The 17,268-nt window shown below is 56.7% G+C and overlaps 1 protein-coding gene across 4 annotated transcripts; it reads left to right on the top strand.

The window, feature by feature from the left end:
* Window positions 1-638: 638 nt before the first annotated feature.
* On the top strand, window positions 639-15,569 carry FHIP2B (FHF complex subunit HOOK interacting protein 2B). Of its 4 annotated transcripts, XR_490149.3 has the most exons (18): window positions 646-795; window positions 5,715-5,793; window positions 7,601-7,773; window positions 8,737-8,841; window positions 8,939-9,061; window positions 9,290-9,532; window positions 9,645-9,841; window positions 10,165-10,273; window positions 10,504-10,580; window positions 10,924-11,113; window positions 11,797-11,942; window positions 12,047-12,175; window positions 12,610-12,700; window positions 12,878-13,021; window positions 13,349-13,489; window positions 13,704-13,804; window positions 13,969-14,361; window positions 15,258-15,569. XR_490149.3 is itself a non-coding variant. In XM_007961860.3 (17 exons), exons 1-17 carry the CDS (start codon window positions 751-753, stop codon window positions 14,105-14,107), a joined length of 2,232 nt encoding a protein of 743 aa, XP_007960051.1. In that variant the 5' UTR covers window positions 639-750; the 3' UTR covers window positions 14,108-15,569. The 4 variants fall into 4 exon arrangements, 3 of the variants coding, with proteins under 3 accessions (XP_007960051.1, XP_007960047.1, XP_007960049.1); XM_007961860.3 differs by having other exon boundaries at window positions 639-795; window positions 13,969-15,569; XM_007961856.3 differs by having other exon boundaries at window positions 9,648-9,841; window positions 13,969-15,569.
* Window positions 15,570-17,268: the final 1,699 nt, after the last annotated feature.

A 17,268-nucleotide genomic window follows, 5' to 3' on the forward strand; every position in this document is an offset into this window, starting at 1 on the left:
TAGTCACTTTAATATGTAATCAATATAAGCCATGATTATTGCAGTTTCACATTCTTTCCTTTCTTACTGTATCTTCCAAATCGGGGTGTGCTTGGCATTGCACATCTTGGTTGGGACCAGCACATTGCAGGAGCTCATCAGCCCATGTGCCTGGGGCTACCTGAGACTTCAATTCAGGAGGAATTGTAATTCCTCCTCGAAAACACCCCCCTTAGCTCCCGCCTTAACCCCAGCTACTCAGGAGGCCCTGGCAGGAGAGTAGCTTGAGGCCAGGAGCTCAGATCAGCCTAGGCAGCATAGTGAGACCTCCCCTCCCAGGAAAAAAAAAAAAAAAATTGGCCAGGCACGGTGGCGCGCCTGTGGTCCCAGCTACTCTGGAGGCCAGGGTTGGAGGATCGCAAGAGTCCAGGAGTTGGAGGCTGCAATAAGCAGAGATCGCGCCACTACACTCCAGTCTGGGCAACCAAGCGAGACCCTGTCTCGAAAGAAAGGAAAGAAAGAAAGAAAAAAAAAACCCTCCCAGCCAACTCTCAGGGCCTACCGCTGGCGGTCCCCAACCCCCTTCCCCGGCCCGACCCGGCGCCCCCAGCCCGGCTTAACCAGCGCCACGCAGCCGGGCCGGGAAGGGGCGGAGCGGCCGGGCCCCGCCTCCCTTGCCGTGCCGGGGCCGCCGGGGCCAAGGGGCTGCCTCCTCCGCCTAGAGCGCCGCCGCCGACGCCTTCGCCCAGGAGCCGGGGGCCGGGCGCCATCATGCTGAGCCGGCTCGGGGCGCTGCTGCAGGAGGCCGTGGGGGCGGTGAGGCCGGGAGTGCCAGGCCGCCGGGGGTCGCGGGCCTAGGCCGGGCCGGGCGGGCGCGGAGCCGGGTGCGGCCGGCGGGAGGCAGGGCGGGCGGGCGCGGGCCCCCTCGGGCAGGGACACCCGGGCTGCGGCGCCCCTTCCCCGGCCTCTCCTCGCCGGCCGCGCCCCACTTCCCCTTGCTCTTCCCAGTCCCGCTCCCAGACTCCTCCCGACCGCCCCACCTCCCCGGCCTGCTCCCGCGTCGCTTCCTGTCTGTGCGTCCTGGCCGTGGAGTCTCCCAATTCCCGAACTCGCCTTCGCCGGGACGTTCCCTGTCACCCCTTGGGGTGTTTCCTGCCCCCTCGGGCCCTAGACCGCCTCCCCCAGTACCGGTGGGCCTGCCTCCTTCCTCCGCTCCACCCCGCCTGGGCTTGAAAAAATCGCCGCCCCTTCTCCTCGGTCTGATCTCCCAGACAACTCCAGGACCTTGTTGGGGTGCAGGACGCCCTTCCCGTCACCCCGGGACGTGGGAAGTGCGGGCCCTGCCGGTCCAAGTCCCCACGAAGGGTAAAGACCCGGGGCAGGCTGGTGGGTGCCCAGCCGGGGAAACCGCCTTCTGCAGCGTGCATATGTTTCCAGCGAGGCTGTCACCCCTCACAAGCCAAATTGACTTTGAGTGAGGGACAGGCCTTCCGTGGTGGGGCCTGAGTGGCCCTGTGCGGGGAGGAGAGTCCATTGATGCTTCACATGCCGTCAGAGTTTGTGTTTTTGCCATTTTTTGTTAGGACTGCAGGCTGGCAAGCAGCCCACTACTAGGGTTCGTTCAGCAAGATGTAGTGCTGTGTAGGGAGGGCGGGGGTATTCCTGGTAGGGTGGGGGTTGCCTGCTGTTGAAAGTAACTCTGCCAAGAAGCTGTCTGTAAAGTCAACAATACTTTTCTGCCTCCAAGTAAAAATCTTCCCCCAATTGATGAGTTGAGTATCAGATTTTCTCAGGAGAGAAAGCCTTGGGTTTCACCCTCCTTCCCCCCCACCACCTCCTCCCCCACCCGCATGGGAGCTCCTGTTGAAGGAAGTTTGCCTTAGGCAAACTTGGGAAGAAAGTCAGAAACTATGACTTCCTACACCTTCCCAGCCCTGCTGTTGACCCAGGTCCAGGGCCTTGGGGCATCCAGGTAGAGAGGGTTCCAAAATGATTTTTCCTCCCCTTCCCTCATCCCCAGTCAAAACAGCTGTCATCTTAAGAAGTGATCTGATAAACTAATTCGTACCTCTGAGGAACACTCCATTTACAGGAGGTGAGACAGGCCAGACAGTTCCTCAGTCCTGAGGAGTGAATTTCTTTTTCTTTTCTTTTTATTATTATTTATTTATTTCTGAGCCCAGGCTGGAGTATAGTGGTTCAATCTCACGCTCACTGCAGCCTCCACCTCCTGGGCTCAAACAATCCTCCCACCTCAGCCTCCTGAGTAGCTGGGACTACAGGCATGCTGCACCACGCCAGGCTAATTTTTGTATTTTTTGTAGAGACAGGGTTTCATCATGTTGCCCAGGCTGGTCTTGAACTCCTGGTCTCAAGCGATCCACCCGCCTTAGCCTCCCAAAGTACTGGGATTACAGGCATGAGCCACTGCACCTGGCTAGGAGTCAATTTCTAAGACTTCCAATGATGGAAGATTTTGGCAGTGGAGGGACATCTTTTTAGCCAAGTGATCTTCTGGGCCCTTTAGTATTGAACATGTAGGCTATGTCCGGGAGGTGTGGCTGGCCCTACAGGGAGACAAATTCCTCTTTTCTGCTCTACCCCCAGGTCTCCAGTCTAGGTCTTTCCCAAGCTTGGGTCACCAAGTAATGTGTGATCCCAGTAAGTCAACTGACTCCTCAGTGAGGAGGAAGAGTGCTCCTCCCCACCCTCTTCTGATCCAACAGATTAGGAATCATTACAGCTCTTTTTTTTTTTGGACTACAGGTCTGCGCCACCACGCCCAGCTAACATTTGTGTTTTCAGTAGAGACGAGGTTTCACCATGTTGGCCAGGCTTGTCTGAAACTCCTGACCTTAAGTGATTGACCTGCCTCGGCCTCCCAGAGAGCTGGGATTACAGGTGTGGGCCACCACTATGTCCGGCCACTAATAATATCTTTAAAGAGAAATTGTTGGGTTCAGTGTCTTTGGTTTGGAGTTACCATAGCCGGTCATGGAGTCGGGTAAAGATGACACACCTATGTCACCAGCTCTCTAATGGCCTGTGCTGGTTAACCTGCCTCTCCCATGTCTCCTGTCGTACTGGAGTGTTCTTTCTGGTTAAAGCCCAGCTCAAGGTTTTCAAAGACTGTTAAGTCAATTTTGAGGCTAAAGGAGACCCCATCACAGAAATTATGAGATAATTGTAGGGCTGCTGAAGGGCCAGAGGACTTTCTGAAACAAGGAACTAGGGAAAGAATGTCTCCAGCAGGTTCCTGAGATATGTGGTAAATATTCATGAGTATTCACTATGCGCTGAGCCCATCGAGGGCAGGCTAGCGGTGAAACACAGAACCCTGGCTCTCAGGGAGCTCATCGTCTAGCAGAAGAGACGACTGCTCAGCACAGCAGGCACTGTCACATGGAAGGTGGTGAGATGCCATCACTCCACAGGGATAGAATATTTGGAATAACTATGGGTGGTGCTACTTTTGAGAAGGGTCATAGCCCCTACCAACTAGCTTTGAAAGAAGACAAGATGCCCTGTGGACCGAGGGGAGTTGCCAGTTCTCTGAATGTCGTCCCTCCCCGTGTTGCAGTGGCCTTCTAAGCATATTCTTCCTGCCTTTACCTCCTCTCACAAGCTCAACTGCCAGATGAATCTTCCTAACACTGCTCAGACAGTGCCAGTGGCTGGGTGTGGTGGCTCACTCCTGTAATCCCAGCACTTTGGGAGGCCCAGGCAGGCAGACCACTTGAGGTCAGGGGTTCGAGACTAGCCTGGCCAACATGGTGAAACCCTGTCTCTACTAAAAATACAAAAATCAGCCAGGCGTGGTGGCACACATCTGTAATCCCAGCAACTTGGGAGGCAGGAGAATCACTTAAAACCAGGAGGCGGAGATTGCAGTGAGCTGAGATGGTGTCGCTGCACTCTAGCCTGGGTGACAGTGAGACTCTCTTTTATTTACTTATTTAAAAAACAAAAAACAAAAAACCTGTCATTGACCTGCTGCCTGCAACAAATGATAGAGGCTCCAGAGTCTCACCAGCACCCATTCCCCAGACACACTTTGCAGAGTTCCTTCTGGTTCTTCAAGTTTTAGTACAGATGTGATCTTGGTAAAGCCTTCCCTGTTCCAGCCTGTTAGAAGTTTCCCCTTTTTCTGAGAGGTCACCACTTTCCACCTCTCCTGAGGCCTCACACTACTTCCTTGTAGCTTCATTATTCAATGCAATTTTATATTGTCTTCTCCATGGCACGTTTCTTGAGGACTGGGTGTTAGTCATCCTCATGTTGCTTGTGGCATCCAGCATAGTGTCTTGTACATAGTGGGCGCTTGGAATGAATGAATGATTTCATGAGTGGCTACTCAGCTCTGTGGTGCAGTGAAGTGTGAGGTCAGAGAGAGGTGTGGGCAGGCAGGGACACTGGAGAGGGCTTGGTGGAGCTGCTGGGGACTGAACCTCACTGGGGACTCTCAGGATCCAGACAAGTTATCGGGATACAGAGCACCTTGGGCAGAGGAGTGGCCTTAGCAAAGACCTAGAGGCAGAAATGCACAGCTGTGGGGAGGGATGATTAGAATTCTTTTTTTTCCTGAAAACATTTACTCTGCAAGAAAAGCGAAGGAATGGTTTTGTTTGTTTTGATTTTGAGAAGTTTTCAGGGTAAGTGGTTGTTCTCAGTGCAAGGCCAGTATCAGCCATGGTGTAGAGATGGAGAGAGCGCTTATAGAAAAGGGGGAGGTTAGGGGCTTTCCCAGAGCAGAACCAGAATTTTCCGAGGCTTGATAGAAGGAGCCGGTAGACGAGGAAACGAGAGCAGCACTGGCTAAGGAGTTGGGGTTGTGCAGGCTCAGGCTTTGGACACAAGATGAACGCATGTTAGAAGGAAGGCACTTTGTTAATATCATGCTAATGTTACCTGCCCATCAAAATGAACAGAGCCTGTGGTGGTCTTGAACAGATTCTCATAGACTCTCAGATTGAGAGGAATGGGAAAGCTTTGCCTTTTCTTTTCTTTTCTTTTTTTTTTGAGATAGGGTCTCACCTTGTCACCTAGGCTGGAATGCAGTGGTGCGATCACAATTCACTGAAGCCTTGACCTCCCCGGGCTCAGGTGATCCTCCCAGCCCAGCCTCCCAAGTAGCTGGGACTATAGGCACACACCACCACGTCCTGCTAGTTTTTAAATTGTTTCTAGAGACAGAGCGTCATCATGTTGCCGAGGCTGGTCTCAAACTCCTGGACTCAAGCCGCCTGCCCACCTTTGCCTCACAGATTGTTGGGCTTATGGGCCTGAGCCACTGCATCTGGCCTTTGCCACATTTTCGATCTGTATCATTTTGCTTTTCTTTGGGGGACTGCGTTCCTCTATGTGCCTCTACTGTAGTGTAACCATGCTGTGTTGAAATAATCTGTGTCTCTTTCCCCCAGCAATATTCTTAGCACCTCCAGGACAGAGACAGGACAGGATTGTGACATATAGCAAGAAAACAGCATTTCTAGGAGGGAGGGGTATCTAGGGAGAAGTGCCTGTCAGGAGATACTTGGCTAGATATGGAGACAGTGCCAGTGTGTCCGGGAGGAAATGTGTTATTCCTCCCTTTGAAAGCCAGGGAGCAGGGTGCCCCCTCATGAGGAGTCCTAGCATGAACCTGACACTCGGCATGGAATGTCTGTTCCCATGAAGGCAGGGGCTCCCTGGCCTTTGTGGCCCCCACCGAGGTTGTGTCTCTGCCCTCTCCGCAGCGCGAGCCCAGCATTGACCTGCTGCAGGCCTTCGTGGAGCACTGGAAGGGCATCACGCACTACTACATCGAGAGCACAGGTGCGGCCTGGCCCTCCCCAGCCGGGGGACCCTGGAGGGAGCGGGGAGGAAGGAGTGTGCAGAGTGTCACCACGCAGGTGTCCTGGGAAAGGTAACGTGCAGAATTGGAGCCGAGTTCATGGAGACAGAGAACCAGACAGACAGAAGACCCAGAGCCCTGGGCCACTCTGCTCCTGATGATTTAGCTGCCGGTCCCACCCTGACCTTTTGGAAAGGGCTGTGTGAGGGAGGAGTAGCCTCGCTGGGGGTCTCACTGGCCTGACTCTGCAAGGGAGAGGTGGCTGCACTTCCCCCAGCTTCCAGCTCCAGGCCTTCAAGCCCCAAGAACATGCCTAGGGTTTACTGATCAAAAGAAAAGAGTTTAACAACCTCCCCTTTCCCCTGAGCCAACTTAGGGGCATTTTCCTTGTAGAGATCTGGGGTAGGAGGAGAACGAAAACCAAGATGGGTAACATGCCTGGGTCCCTCTCCCCAAGCTAACACCCCAGAGAGCCAAAGCCTTGGGTCACCTGGTCCCATCAGGATCGCTCACTGAGGGGACAGCATCTGAGTGGCTGCTCTGCAGTCATGATGCTGCCACGGGTGGATACAGACTTGTTGCCAGGTAACCATATCCTGCGTCCCTCGCTTTCCCCTTCCTGGAGTTCAGACTGGGGCTTCATTCCAGCCCACACCTTTCCTACAGCCTTTCTTTCCAGCCCGGGCCAGCCCAGGAAATTCAGAAATCTGTGGGACCCTCTGAGGGTTCTGCCGGATCAGGTCTCTCAATCTTGGCACAGTTGGCATTAGACCTGGAGCCTTCCCTGCGCGGGGCTGTCCTGGGCAGTGTGGGATGTGCAGCAGTAATTCTGGCCTCTACCCACTAGGTGCCAGTAGCACACCCCACCCCCGAAATGGGACAACCAGCAATGTCTCCAGACATTGCCTCATGTTCCCTGGGGGAGAAAAGCCCACCCCCGGTTCTGAACCACCTCTTCAGGTGAAAGAGCTCTTGAAGGAGAGCCTCGGTCCACCAGCTGAGTAAGATCAGATCAGAACTGGCTTAAATTCACCTGGGGCTCCCCCCACCCCCCAGCCCTTTCATTTCCAGAATGGTCCCTAGACTAGAAGGGTCGGAAGTGCCTGGGGCAGGCCACCCTACTCAAGCTCTTGTTCCTTAAAGGAAAGCTAGGGGGTGCTCCAAGGCCAGTCCTGAAGCACCAGAACTTTCTTTAAAAGACACACCGAGACTCTGACTGGAAAAGCCCCACTAAGTAGCTTCCCTGTCAGGGCCTTGGTACAGAGAGCAGGACTGGGTCAGACCTGAAGGTGGTGATGCAGATGTTTTTTTTCTCTTTGTGAAAAACAGAGGCTTGCCTTCTCTGAGTGTCAGTTGGGGAGGCCCCGGGAGGTTCTCTCTCAGGCAGCTGCTGGAATTACAGCTTCTAAGTTATGTGACAAGAGCCCTGAGCCCACAGCGTCTCACTCAGGCCCAGAGCTGACAGCAGCCTTCTGTGGGCCCAGGACCACGTGTCCCTGTCTCTGTACCTATCCCAGGGTTTGAAGGAAGCCGATGCTGCTGCCCCCAATAAAGTGCTGGGCATGCATGCATTCTCAGAGGACTGTGTCCTGAGCCTGGAAAGACTTTTGTCTTCTTAAATATTGAAGCATCCACTGTAAACCCATTTCCCAGTTGCCGGCAGCTCTCTTCCCCCACCTCTCCCAGACAGGACCTCCCCTTTCTGGGCTTTGGCAGGAGATGGTGAAGTTTTCAAGCCAGGGTGCCCCTCTTCACCCTACTTACCCTTGTTTCCCAAACATCAATTAGATGAAAACACCCCCGCCAAGAAGACAGACATTCCCTGGCGGCTGAAGCAGATGCTGGACATCCTGGTGTATGAAGAGCAGCAGCAGGTGGCCGTGGGTGAGGCAGGGCCCTGCCTGGAGTACCTGCTGCAGCACAAGATCCTGGAGACTCTCTGCACACTGGGCAAGGCCGAGGTGGGAGGCCCCCTGCGCGCTGGGCCAGGCCGAGGTGGGAGGCCCTCTACGCGCTGGGCAAGGCTGTGGTGGGCAGCCCCGGGCTCCCTGGATTCCAGGCTGAGGTGGGCAGCCTGGGGTTCCCTGGATTCCAGGCCTTTCTGCCTGTGCTCTTCCCAGTCCTGACACTGAAAGTGGCAGCTGCGGGGAGAGGAGCAAACAGGACAGGCACTGTGGCTGTCTCACTTAGAACACTCCACCATCCCAGTACCCCTGTTCCCAGTTCACTCCACAAAGGTGGGCCTGCCACGTGCCAGGCTCTGCTCTAGATGCTGGGGACACAGTAGGGATTCAGACTGACAAGAACCAAGGCATGGTGGTGCGTGCCTGTAGCCCCAGCTACGTGGGAGGCTGAAGTGGGAGGATTGCTTGAGCCCAGGAGGTGGAGGCTGCAGTGAACTGTGATCATGCGACCGCACTCCTGCCTAGGAGGCAGAGCAAGATGCTGTCTCCTAAAAAAAGGAAAGAAAATCCGACAAGAAACCTAGTGGGAGAGGCAGGACCGTCCTGTGATGGATCAGTAATGACCCAGTTATGGAGCACAGTGATGCAGGAAAAGGGGTTGCGAGTGCCAGGAAGGCCAGTTTCGAACAACGTGGCGACGGAAGCAGGCCTGTGAGAAGGGGCCCTCTGAGCCAGGATTGAGGGAGGAGTTGAGCCTGGGGCTCTCTGGGGGTGCAGCGTTCCAGGTGGGGGACACACCTCTGACAGGAGCTCCTTCCCTGGCCTCAGTCCCCCCAAGACATGCGGCAGGCAGGGGACACAGCCTCTGACAGGCGCTCTGTCCCTGGCCTCAGTTCCCCCCAGGCATGCGGCAGGTGGGGCCATGGTCCTGACAGGCGCTCTGTCCCTGGCCTCAGTCCCCCCGAGGCATGCGGCAGGCGGGGGCCAGGGTCCTGACAGGCGCTCTGTCCCTGGCCTCAGTTCCCCCCAGGCATGCGGCAGCAGGTGTTCCAGTTCTTCAGCAAGGTTCTGGCGCAGGTGCAGCACCCCCTGCTGCATTACCTCAGCGTCCACAGGCCTGTGCAGGTGAGGGGCCCAGAAGCCAAGGGGTGTGTGGGCATAAGACCCCGCTCTCTCCCCCGCCACGCCTCTCCCCAATGTTTCTGTCCTGCTGCTCTTCCAGAAACTCCTCCGACTCGGTGGAACAGCTCCCGGATCTGTTACAGAAAAGGAGGAGGTGCAGCTCACCACTGTCCTCTGCTCCAAGATCCAGCAGGACCCAGAGCTGCTCGCCTATATCCTGGAAGTGAGCACTCCCATTGGGAAGAGGAGCGGGAGGGCCTGGAACCCCAGGGCAAGCCCCCTCGGCCCTCCTGAGGAGGCAGAAGCAGAGAGCAGGTACCCAGGAGGCACGCAGGCAGCTTACCCTCTAGCTCCAGGCTGAGGCCCTGCCAGCAGCCCACCCTGCGGTCCCAGTGGGGGACCCTGGGAAGTGGTCCCCACCAGGCCTGGCCTCATCCCACCCTCTTTGCAGGGTAAAAAGATTGTAGGTAGGAAGAAGGCATGCGGAGAACCCACTGCCCTGCCTAAGGACATAGCCAGCCACAGGGACAAGGACTGCTCCCACGATGGTGCTCCTGCCAGGCCCCAGCTGGACGGGGAGCCCTGTGGGGCCCAGGCCTTGAACAGCCACATGCCTGCTGAGACCGAGCAGCTGGATGGTGGGACTGCAGAGAGCAACCTGATCACCTCCCTGCTTGGGCTGTGCCAGAGCAAGGTGCTGGCAGCAGAGATGGAGAGGGTGGGGGCGGGGGAGGGGTGGGTCGATGGCCAGGAGGTGATTTGGGGGCTCACATGCATGTCCCTGAAGTTGCGTCCTCATCCCCTAGAAGAGTCGGGTGGCCTTGAAGGCCCAGGAGAACCTGCTGCTCCTGGTGAGTGTGGCCTCCCCAGCAGCCGCCACTTACCTGGTCCAGAGCAGCCCCTGCTGCCCTGCGATTGTCCAGCACCTCTGCCAGCTGTACCGGTCCATGCCTGTGTTCCTGGACCCCGCAGACATTGCTGCCTTAGAGGGCATCAGCTGGAGGTGGGTGCCCAGCCCAGAAGGCTGGCCAGCATCTTCAGTTGCTGGCAGCCCTGCCTGTCTTTAGTGGCCAGCTCCCCTGGTATTCCACGTTGCTAGCGACCCCTGCTAGCCACCGTCTCCCCAAGGCTGCAGCTGATCCCCAGGGGCCTTCTTGCCCTCCAGGGAAGCACTGCTTTTGCTGCCTCTGTCCATAAAACCCCCAAGATAACCGATCCCCAGCCACAGAGGTTCCACAGGAGAGGGGAAGGGCCCAGTTTCGGGAGACATTGAGGAAGACCTTGAAGCTCCTTCCCCACTCTCTGAGACTTCTCTCCCCTCTTCAGGTTACCCAGTGCCCCATCTGATGAGGCTTCCTTCCCTGGGAAGGAGGCCTTGGCTGCCTTCTTGGGCTGGTTTGATTACTGCGACCACCTTATCACAGAGGCACACACGGTGAGCAGGGGCGGGCAGGGGCCGGGCTCTCATGCTATTCCCTGTACCATTATCTCGAGGACTAAGTGGAGCAGGGACATGGAAACATGGGGTCCAGGAGCTAGGCGGGGCCCCAGGCAGGCTGGGAACCCTCTCCTGTGGCATCAGGCGCTGCGCAAGGACGTGGTTATTTCTCAGTGGGAATTGTGATGAGCGCAAAACACGTTGACGACATGCTCTGTGGAACCCAGGTGGTTGCAGACGCCTTGGTGAAGGCCGTGGCTGAGAAGTTCTTCGTGGAGACCCTGCAGCCCCAGCTCCTGCATGTGTAAGTGTCCAGTTACCTCAGGCATGACTGTGGTCTACAGCAAACCGCCTACCCCACCCAGCCTCATCCTGTCCCTAAGGCCAGACACCTTCTTGACCAGAATCCCATCTGTGGACCCCATTGGGTGATGTTTGCCAGGCCTGCCCTGTGATGTGCACATGGCTCTGAGCTACGTGGGCTAAACGAAGGCCTCCTACCCTTCCCTGCAGGACCTCAGCAGGGATGGGCAAGTGACCACAGACATACCAGCCAAAGATGCGAGGCAAGCAGGAAGGGTTCTGCCACCCACACTCATGTGCTATCTGCACACACCGGGCCTGGCTAAGGTGCCCTCTTCCCATAGGTCCGAGCAGAGCATCCTGACCTCCACCGCGCTCCTCACAGCCATGCTGCGCCAGCTCCGCTCCCCTGCGCTGCTGCGGGAGGCCGCGGCTTTCCTCCTGGGCACAGACCGGCAGCCTGAAGCCCCCAGGGACAACCCCCATGCCCTGTACGCTCACCTCATCGGGCACTGTGACCACCTCTCTGATGAGGTACGGAGGGGGACCTCCATCTCTGTTCCTCTCACCACCCCTGCCAGAGGGGTTTCCTGAACACTCTTCCCATTTCATGAGTGTTCCCAGCTAACTCCACCTTTGAGACGCTGAACTGCAAAACTGCCGAGCCGCTTTTGTCACACACTAATTTTCTATGATCATATGCATTTTTTTTTTTTAAGAGACAGGGTCTTGCTCTGTCACCCCAGGCCCTGGAGTGCACTGGTGTGATCCTAACTCACTGCAGTCGCCAACTCCTGGCCTCAAGCGATCCTCTCACTTCAGCCTCCTAAAGTGCTGGGAATGCAGGCATGAGCCACTGTGCCCAGCTTATTTTACAGTATTTTATATTTTGGACAGTGCTTTTATACTCACTTGGCTTGCGGGAGGGCTGACACCTACCCCGTGAGGTAGGCGAGGTTGATACTCCCATTTCTCAGACGTGGAAAGTAAGGCACAGAGAAGCGATTTGGCTTGCCTGAAATCACACATCAAATTAGTCACGTACCAGGGACCACCCAGACTTCAGACTTCTTGATTCCTAGGCCCACACCTTAGCATCCAGCCAAGGGAGGTGACTCTGCCTCAGAGGCCTTTTCTTATCTGGGTTAGCCATGCCAAGGCACCCCTGGGAGCTGGGTGGGGAAGGGGCTATCCTGCCGACCGCCTTCCCGCTCCAGATCAGCATCGCTACGCTCCGGCTGTTTGAGGAGCTGCTGCAGAAGCCCCACGAGGGTATCATCCGCAGCCTGGTCCTGCGCAACCTTGAGGGCCGCCCTTATGTGGCCTGGGGCTCACCAGAGCCTGAGAGCTATGAGGACACACTGTAAGTGAAACCGGCGCCCTCTGGACCCAGCCCGGCCCTCAGCACTCGCACGCTCACTCTGTCCATTCATTCATTGGTGCCGCACTGTTCTGTCCTGGCCATAGAGATCTGGAGGAAGACCCCTACTTTACCGACAGCTTCCTGGATTCCGGCTTTCAACCTCGTGCAAAGCCTCGCCTAGCTCCTGCCACCAGCTACGATGGCAAAACAGCAGTGACCGAAATCGTCAACAGGTGGGGAACAAGTTAGGCAGTCTGAACCACTCGAGTTTTACTCTCTTTTTTTTTTTTTGAGATAGTCTGGCACAATCTTGGCTCACTGCAACCTCCACCTCCCGGGTTCTGGGTTCAAGCAATTCCTGTGCCTCAGCCTCCCGAGTACCTGGGATTACAGACATGCACTACCACACCCAGCTAATTTTTATATTTTTAGTAAAGACAGGGTTTCCCAATGTTGGCCAGGCTGGTCTCGAACTTCTGACCTCAGGTGATCCGCCCACCTTGGCCTCCCATAGTGCTGGGATTACAGACCTGGTCACCGTGTCTGGCCTGAGTATTTTTCTTTGGTCACAGCCCTGGGGTCCAGTTGGGGAGGGAGATAGGGGTCCCACGAGCAGGGGAGAGCAGGGTGAGCCGGGAGCGCCTCCACACCAGCTCCTGTCTCTCAGTTTCCTGTGCCTGGTCCCCGAGGAAGCCAAGACCTCTGCCTTCCTGGAGGAGACGGGCTATGACACATACGTCCACGATGCTTATGGCCTGGTGAGTGGCTCCTGCTACCAGCTCCCACTTCCTGTCCTTCAGAACAGCTGGGTGATAAGCTCTGAGTTCCCCCTCTCTCATCTGCCCAAGGACCCCAGCCCATCCCTCCTACGTGGGGCCCCGTCTGCTGGTTCCCAATCCCTGGGCCTGCTGCTTCTACTCTCCCGCCTGTCTTAGTTCCAGGAGTGCAGCTCCCGCGTTGCGTCCTGGGGCTGGCCTCTGACCCCCACACCTTTGGACCCCCATGAGCCTGAGCGACCTTTCTTCGAGGGCCACTTCCTCCGAGTGCTGTTTGACCGCATGTCCCGGATTCTGGATCAGGTAGCCAGTGAGTCTGGGCCAGGAGAACTCCAGGCTGGTGCCTCTGGGGTCCTTTGAGAGCAGGGGCTGGCCACAGGGTTGCCTCCACTTCGGTTCTTTGGTGCACAGCACCCCTGTCCTTTCCCCAGGTGGGAAGCCCCATCTCGCCCCTGCTCCACACGTCCTAACATGTTCTGGCCCTCAGCCCCATGGAATCCATGACACACACACATCACGTGGGCCTCCCACCCCCACACACATTCACACTGGCCAGGCATCTTGCTGGGGGAGTGCAAAAATACTCACCAGCCCTGCCAGCCCTCAGCTCTGTCCACCATGTTCCTACAGCCATACAGCCTGAACCTGCAGGTGACCTCGGTCCTGTCCCGGCTTGCCCTCTTCCCCCACCCCCATATTCATGAGTACCTCCTGGATCCCTACATCAGCCTGGCCCCCGGCTGCAGAAGCCTATTCTCCGTGTTGGTGAGGGTGAGGATGCCTCGGCCCGAGGGAATGTGCCCAGTGGGGGTGGAGGGAAAAGCAGGGAAGGGGAACGGGGCAGGTGGTTGGGGGCTGGAGGGGTGGGCACCCTTGCCAGTGCCAGGGAAAGCACAGTCTCCCCATGCTCTGCATGGTGTGGCAGGGCCAGGGGACCCGCTGGTGTTGCTGGCCCCATCTGAGTCCCCCGTGGTTCCTAATCTAGGTGATCGGGGACTTGATGCAGAGAATCCAGAGGGTACCCCAATTCCCAGGCAAGCTGCTTCTGGTGCGCAAGCAGTTGACGGGCCAGGCTCCTGGGGAGCAGTAAGTACCAAGGGTGCCAGGTGAAGCCTGGGGGTGGGAGGGTAGAAAGTGCCTCTGGAGGACAGGTGGCCGGCCACAGGGTCAAGCCTCATGGATGCTGGGCTGTCATGCTGGGCACAGTCCTGCCCCCACCCAGCCATGCCCCCTGTGCCATCTCCCCTCAGGCTGGACCACCAGACCCTCCTCCAGGGCGTGGTGGTGCTGGAGGAGTTCTGCAAGGAGCTGGCTGCCATTGCCTTCGTCAAGTTTCCCCCGCATGATCCTCGCCAGAACCTCTCCCCAGCCCCGGAAGGGCAGGTCTGAGCCAGGAGCAGGGCGGTGGGAGACTCCTGTCCACACCTCTGCCCCAGAGCTGCCTCCTGCCTGGCACTGCCGCCACACTCCCCTCCTGGGATGGGGCTTCTGCTCCCAGGCTCAGTCAAGGAGACTGCGGCATGTTGACCACACCAGACTGGGTTTCAGGGAATGGGCATGCCAGGCGCCAAGGAGCCAAACAGATGGCTTTCCAGGCAGCAGGGTCCTTGGGGCCTTCTTGGAGGAGCTTGGGTGACAGCCAGGTGAGCACCCAGGCCCCAGACCCTCATGTGCTATGTGCCTGGCCCCCTCTGTACTGGCCATTTGTGGCCAGGGCCAAGACCTGTGACTCAACTCCAGAGGCAAGATGGGGAGTGAGCTGATGGCTCTGAGACTGGTCGGGAGCCCAGGCCAGGGAGATGGGGCCTGGAGCCTTGTCTGTGTCACATTAGGTACCATGGGAGCTGCTGAGACCTGACATTTTGTCCCCTGCCTTCACGGCTTGGCCCACTTGGCCCATGGAGGAGGAGCAGTGAATAGGATCGTCAGGGAAGCCCCTCTTCCTACTCTGCTCCCCTGAAAACTGTTGCAAAACTCCCAGCCGCCTCATGGCAAATGCCCAAAGCATGTTCCGCACCCAGGCGGGGGCCGCTGCTAATGAGAACCTTGGTGCAGCTGCAGCCAGGAGGGGAGCGGGCCCGGGAGCCAGGCTCAGGTCCAGCTAGTTCCTCTCTGGCGCCTTCTGAACCCGTCTCAGCAGGTCCACAGCACCTGGGCAGAGAGGTCAGAGACCAGGGGAGGCCAGGCCTTGCCCTCCCTTCTGCTCAGGGCCCAGTGTTCTTGATAGAAGACCCTTCTGGGTGGCCAGGGAGCTCAGGGGACAGATAAGGGCAGGACGCCCCCTGACTCCAGGCCCCTGAGCCTGGCGGGGAGTGGCTGTGGCCCAGGCAGCCAGTCCTGGTGTTGTTCTCCCTGCATGCCCTCTGTGGCTGGGGCTGCCACCCCACCCGGCCCGAATCTGTCTTGACCTGCAGGAATACACGGGCGGCGCCAGGCATTACCTCACAGCGGGACTACACAGTTGCTGGCTTTGCTCCTGGGCAAGGAGGAGCAGGCCAGAGCCTCTTTTGCTTCCTTTTCTTGCCCATGCCACTTCTAGAAGCCAGACACAGGTTGCCAAGAGGTGACACGAAACAGGAGGAAACTCAGTGACCTCTGCCTCTCCCGCATTCCTCCCCACGGGGGAGGACCTCGCCGCTCTGAAGAGCACCGTGCGCATGTGCGTGCACAAACGTGGGTGTTGGTGTGGACAGGGCGCAGATCTCCGTGGATGAACTATGTCTGGACTCTTAGATTCATAAAATATTCGAGGGTCTGGGAGTCACAGACCCTCCCCTCTTCTCCATGCACTTTGGCGTTTGCACGGTGTCTTCCCCGGACAGCACAGCAATAAATGGTGTGATTGCGTGGACATGGTGGCTCTGTTCTTGGCCAAGTTTCCCTCCTTCTGCCCAGGACTCCACTGCTAATTCGGGCCCATCTTCCTCCCCAAGGAAGACAAATTCTTTTTCTAGCACTGGAGCAGGGAGGTGGGGTGGGCGGTAAACAGACAGGCTCTGGCAGTGCAGATCTGCTGATCCTCAGAGCCTGCCAGGAGCCAGACTCTTGGCAGAGCAGTGCCACTTCTGCTGGGCTGACCTGCAGCCGAGAGCCTGCCCGCCCCGGAGACACCGTGAGGGAATGGACCACGTGGGAGCATCTGTGTGCAAGTCTCACTTGGGTGTGTTTATGCTGCGTGTTGTATGCCTGTTTTAGTTGTAAAGTAGGCCTGGTATTTAAAACCTTGTCTTTAAGTTCAAGGCTGCAGTGAGCTGATTGCACCACTGCGCTCCAGCCTGGGCAACAGAGTAAGACCCTGTCTCTAAAAAAAATAATAGTAATAATTCACAGGTGTGTTCTCAGGGAAACAGAAAAGTTAACACATAAATAAATCCTTTGTCCTTAGATGTGTGTGGAGGGGTGGGGGATCCTCTGAGGGGGTTCCCCAAGAGACTGCGAGAGGGCAGGCTGAGAACTTGGAGGAAAAGGAGCCAGACGGTGGCTCTCAACTCGTGTTGATCACTGGGTGGCTTTTTAAAATCCCAATGCCCAGTGTCCCATCACCAGTTAAATTATTGTTGCTGGGGGTGGGCCCAGAGTTCAAGCTCTCCAGGTGGCTGTGCATGGTGGCTCATGCCTATAATCCCAGTACTTTGGGAGGCTAAGGCGGGAGGATCACTTGAGGACAGGAGTTCGAGACCAGCCTCGGCAATATAGCGAGGCCCCCATGTCTGCTAAAAACTTAAAAATTAGTTAGGTGTGGTGGCATGCGCCTGTGGTTCCAGCTACTTGGGAGGCTGAGGCAGGAGAATCACTTGTCACTCGAACCTGGGAGGTCAATGCTGCAGTGAGCCAGGATCACACCACTCCACTCCAGCCTGGGTGACAGAGCAAGACCCTGTCTGAGAGAAAAAAAAGAAAGAAAAACAAAAACCCAGGTGACCCTAATGTGCTCCCAGGGTTGAAAACTACTAGGCTAAATAATGGGGGCAAATAGCCAAACATCATTGCCCGGCTGACTGGATGTGGGCCAGTGGGTCCCTTCGACACTGACAGAAATGAACTGAAACAAAAGGGTTTGGTTCCATCATTTGCGAGGCATTTGTCCTCAGAGAGTACAAGGATTCCTACCACCTTCCAGGGGCCAGAAAGAGGGCAGCCAAGAGAGGCAGGGAGGGGGCTGGAAAAGGGGCCTTGGAGGTTATCTCGGCCCTCAGGAGAAGGGGAGCCCGTGCAAGTGTTTCCTTGCTCAGAATCAGAAATCTCTACCGTAGAACACTTGATATATTTTGTCTGTTCATTTCCTTCGATTTTCGCTTAAATGTTCTTTCTTTTCTCTTTCTTTTTTCTTTTGAGAGAGGGTCTTGCTCTCTCACCCAGACTGGAGTGCAGTGGCCTGATCATGGCTCACTGCAGCCTCCACTTTCTGGGCTCAAGCAATCCTCCTGTGTCAGCCTCCTGAGTAGCTGGGATTTACAGGTATGCGCCACCTTGCCTGGGTTTTTTTGTTTGTTTTTTGTTTTTCTGCAGAGACAGGGTCTATGTTGCCCAGGCTGGCTTCAAACTCTTGC

The sequence above is a fragment of the Chlorocebus sabaeus genome, chromosome 8 (assembly GCF_047675955.1).
Source record: "Chlorocebus sabaeus isolate Y175 chromosome 8, mChlSab1.0.hap1, whole genome shotgun sequence".
NCBI classification, from domain to species: Eukaryota; Metazoa; Chordata; class Mammalia; order Primates; family Cercopithecidae; genus Chlorocebus; species Chlorocebus sabaeus.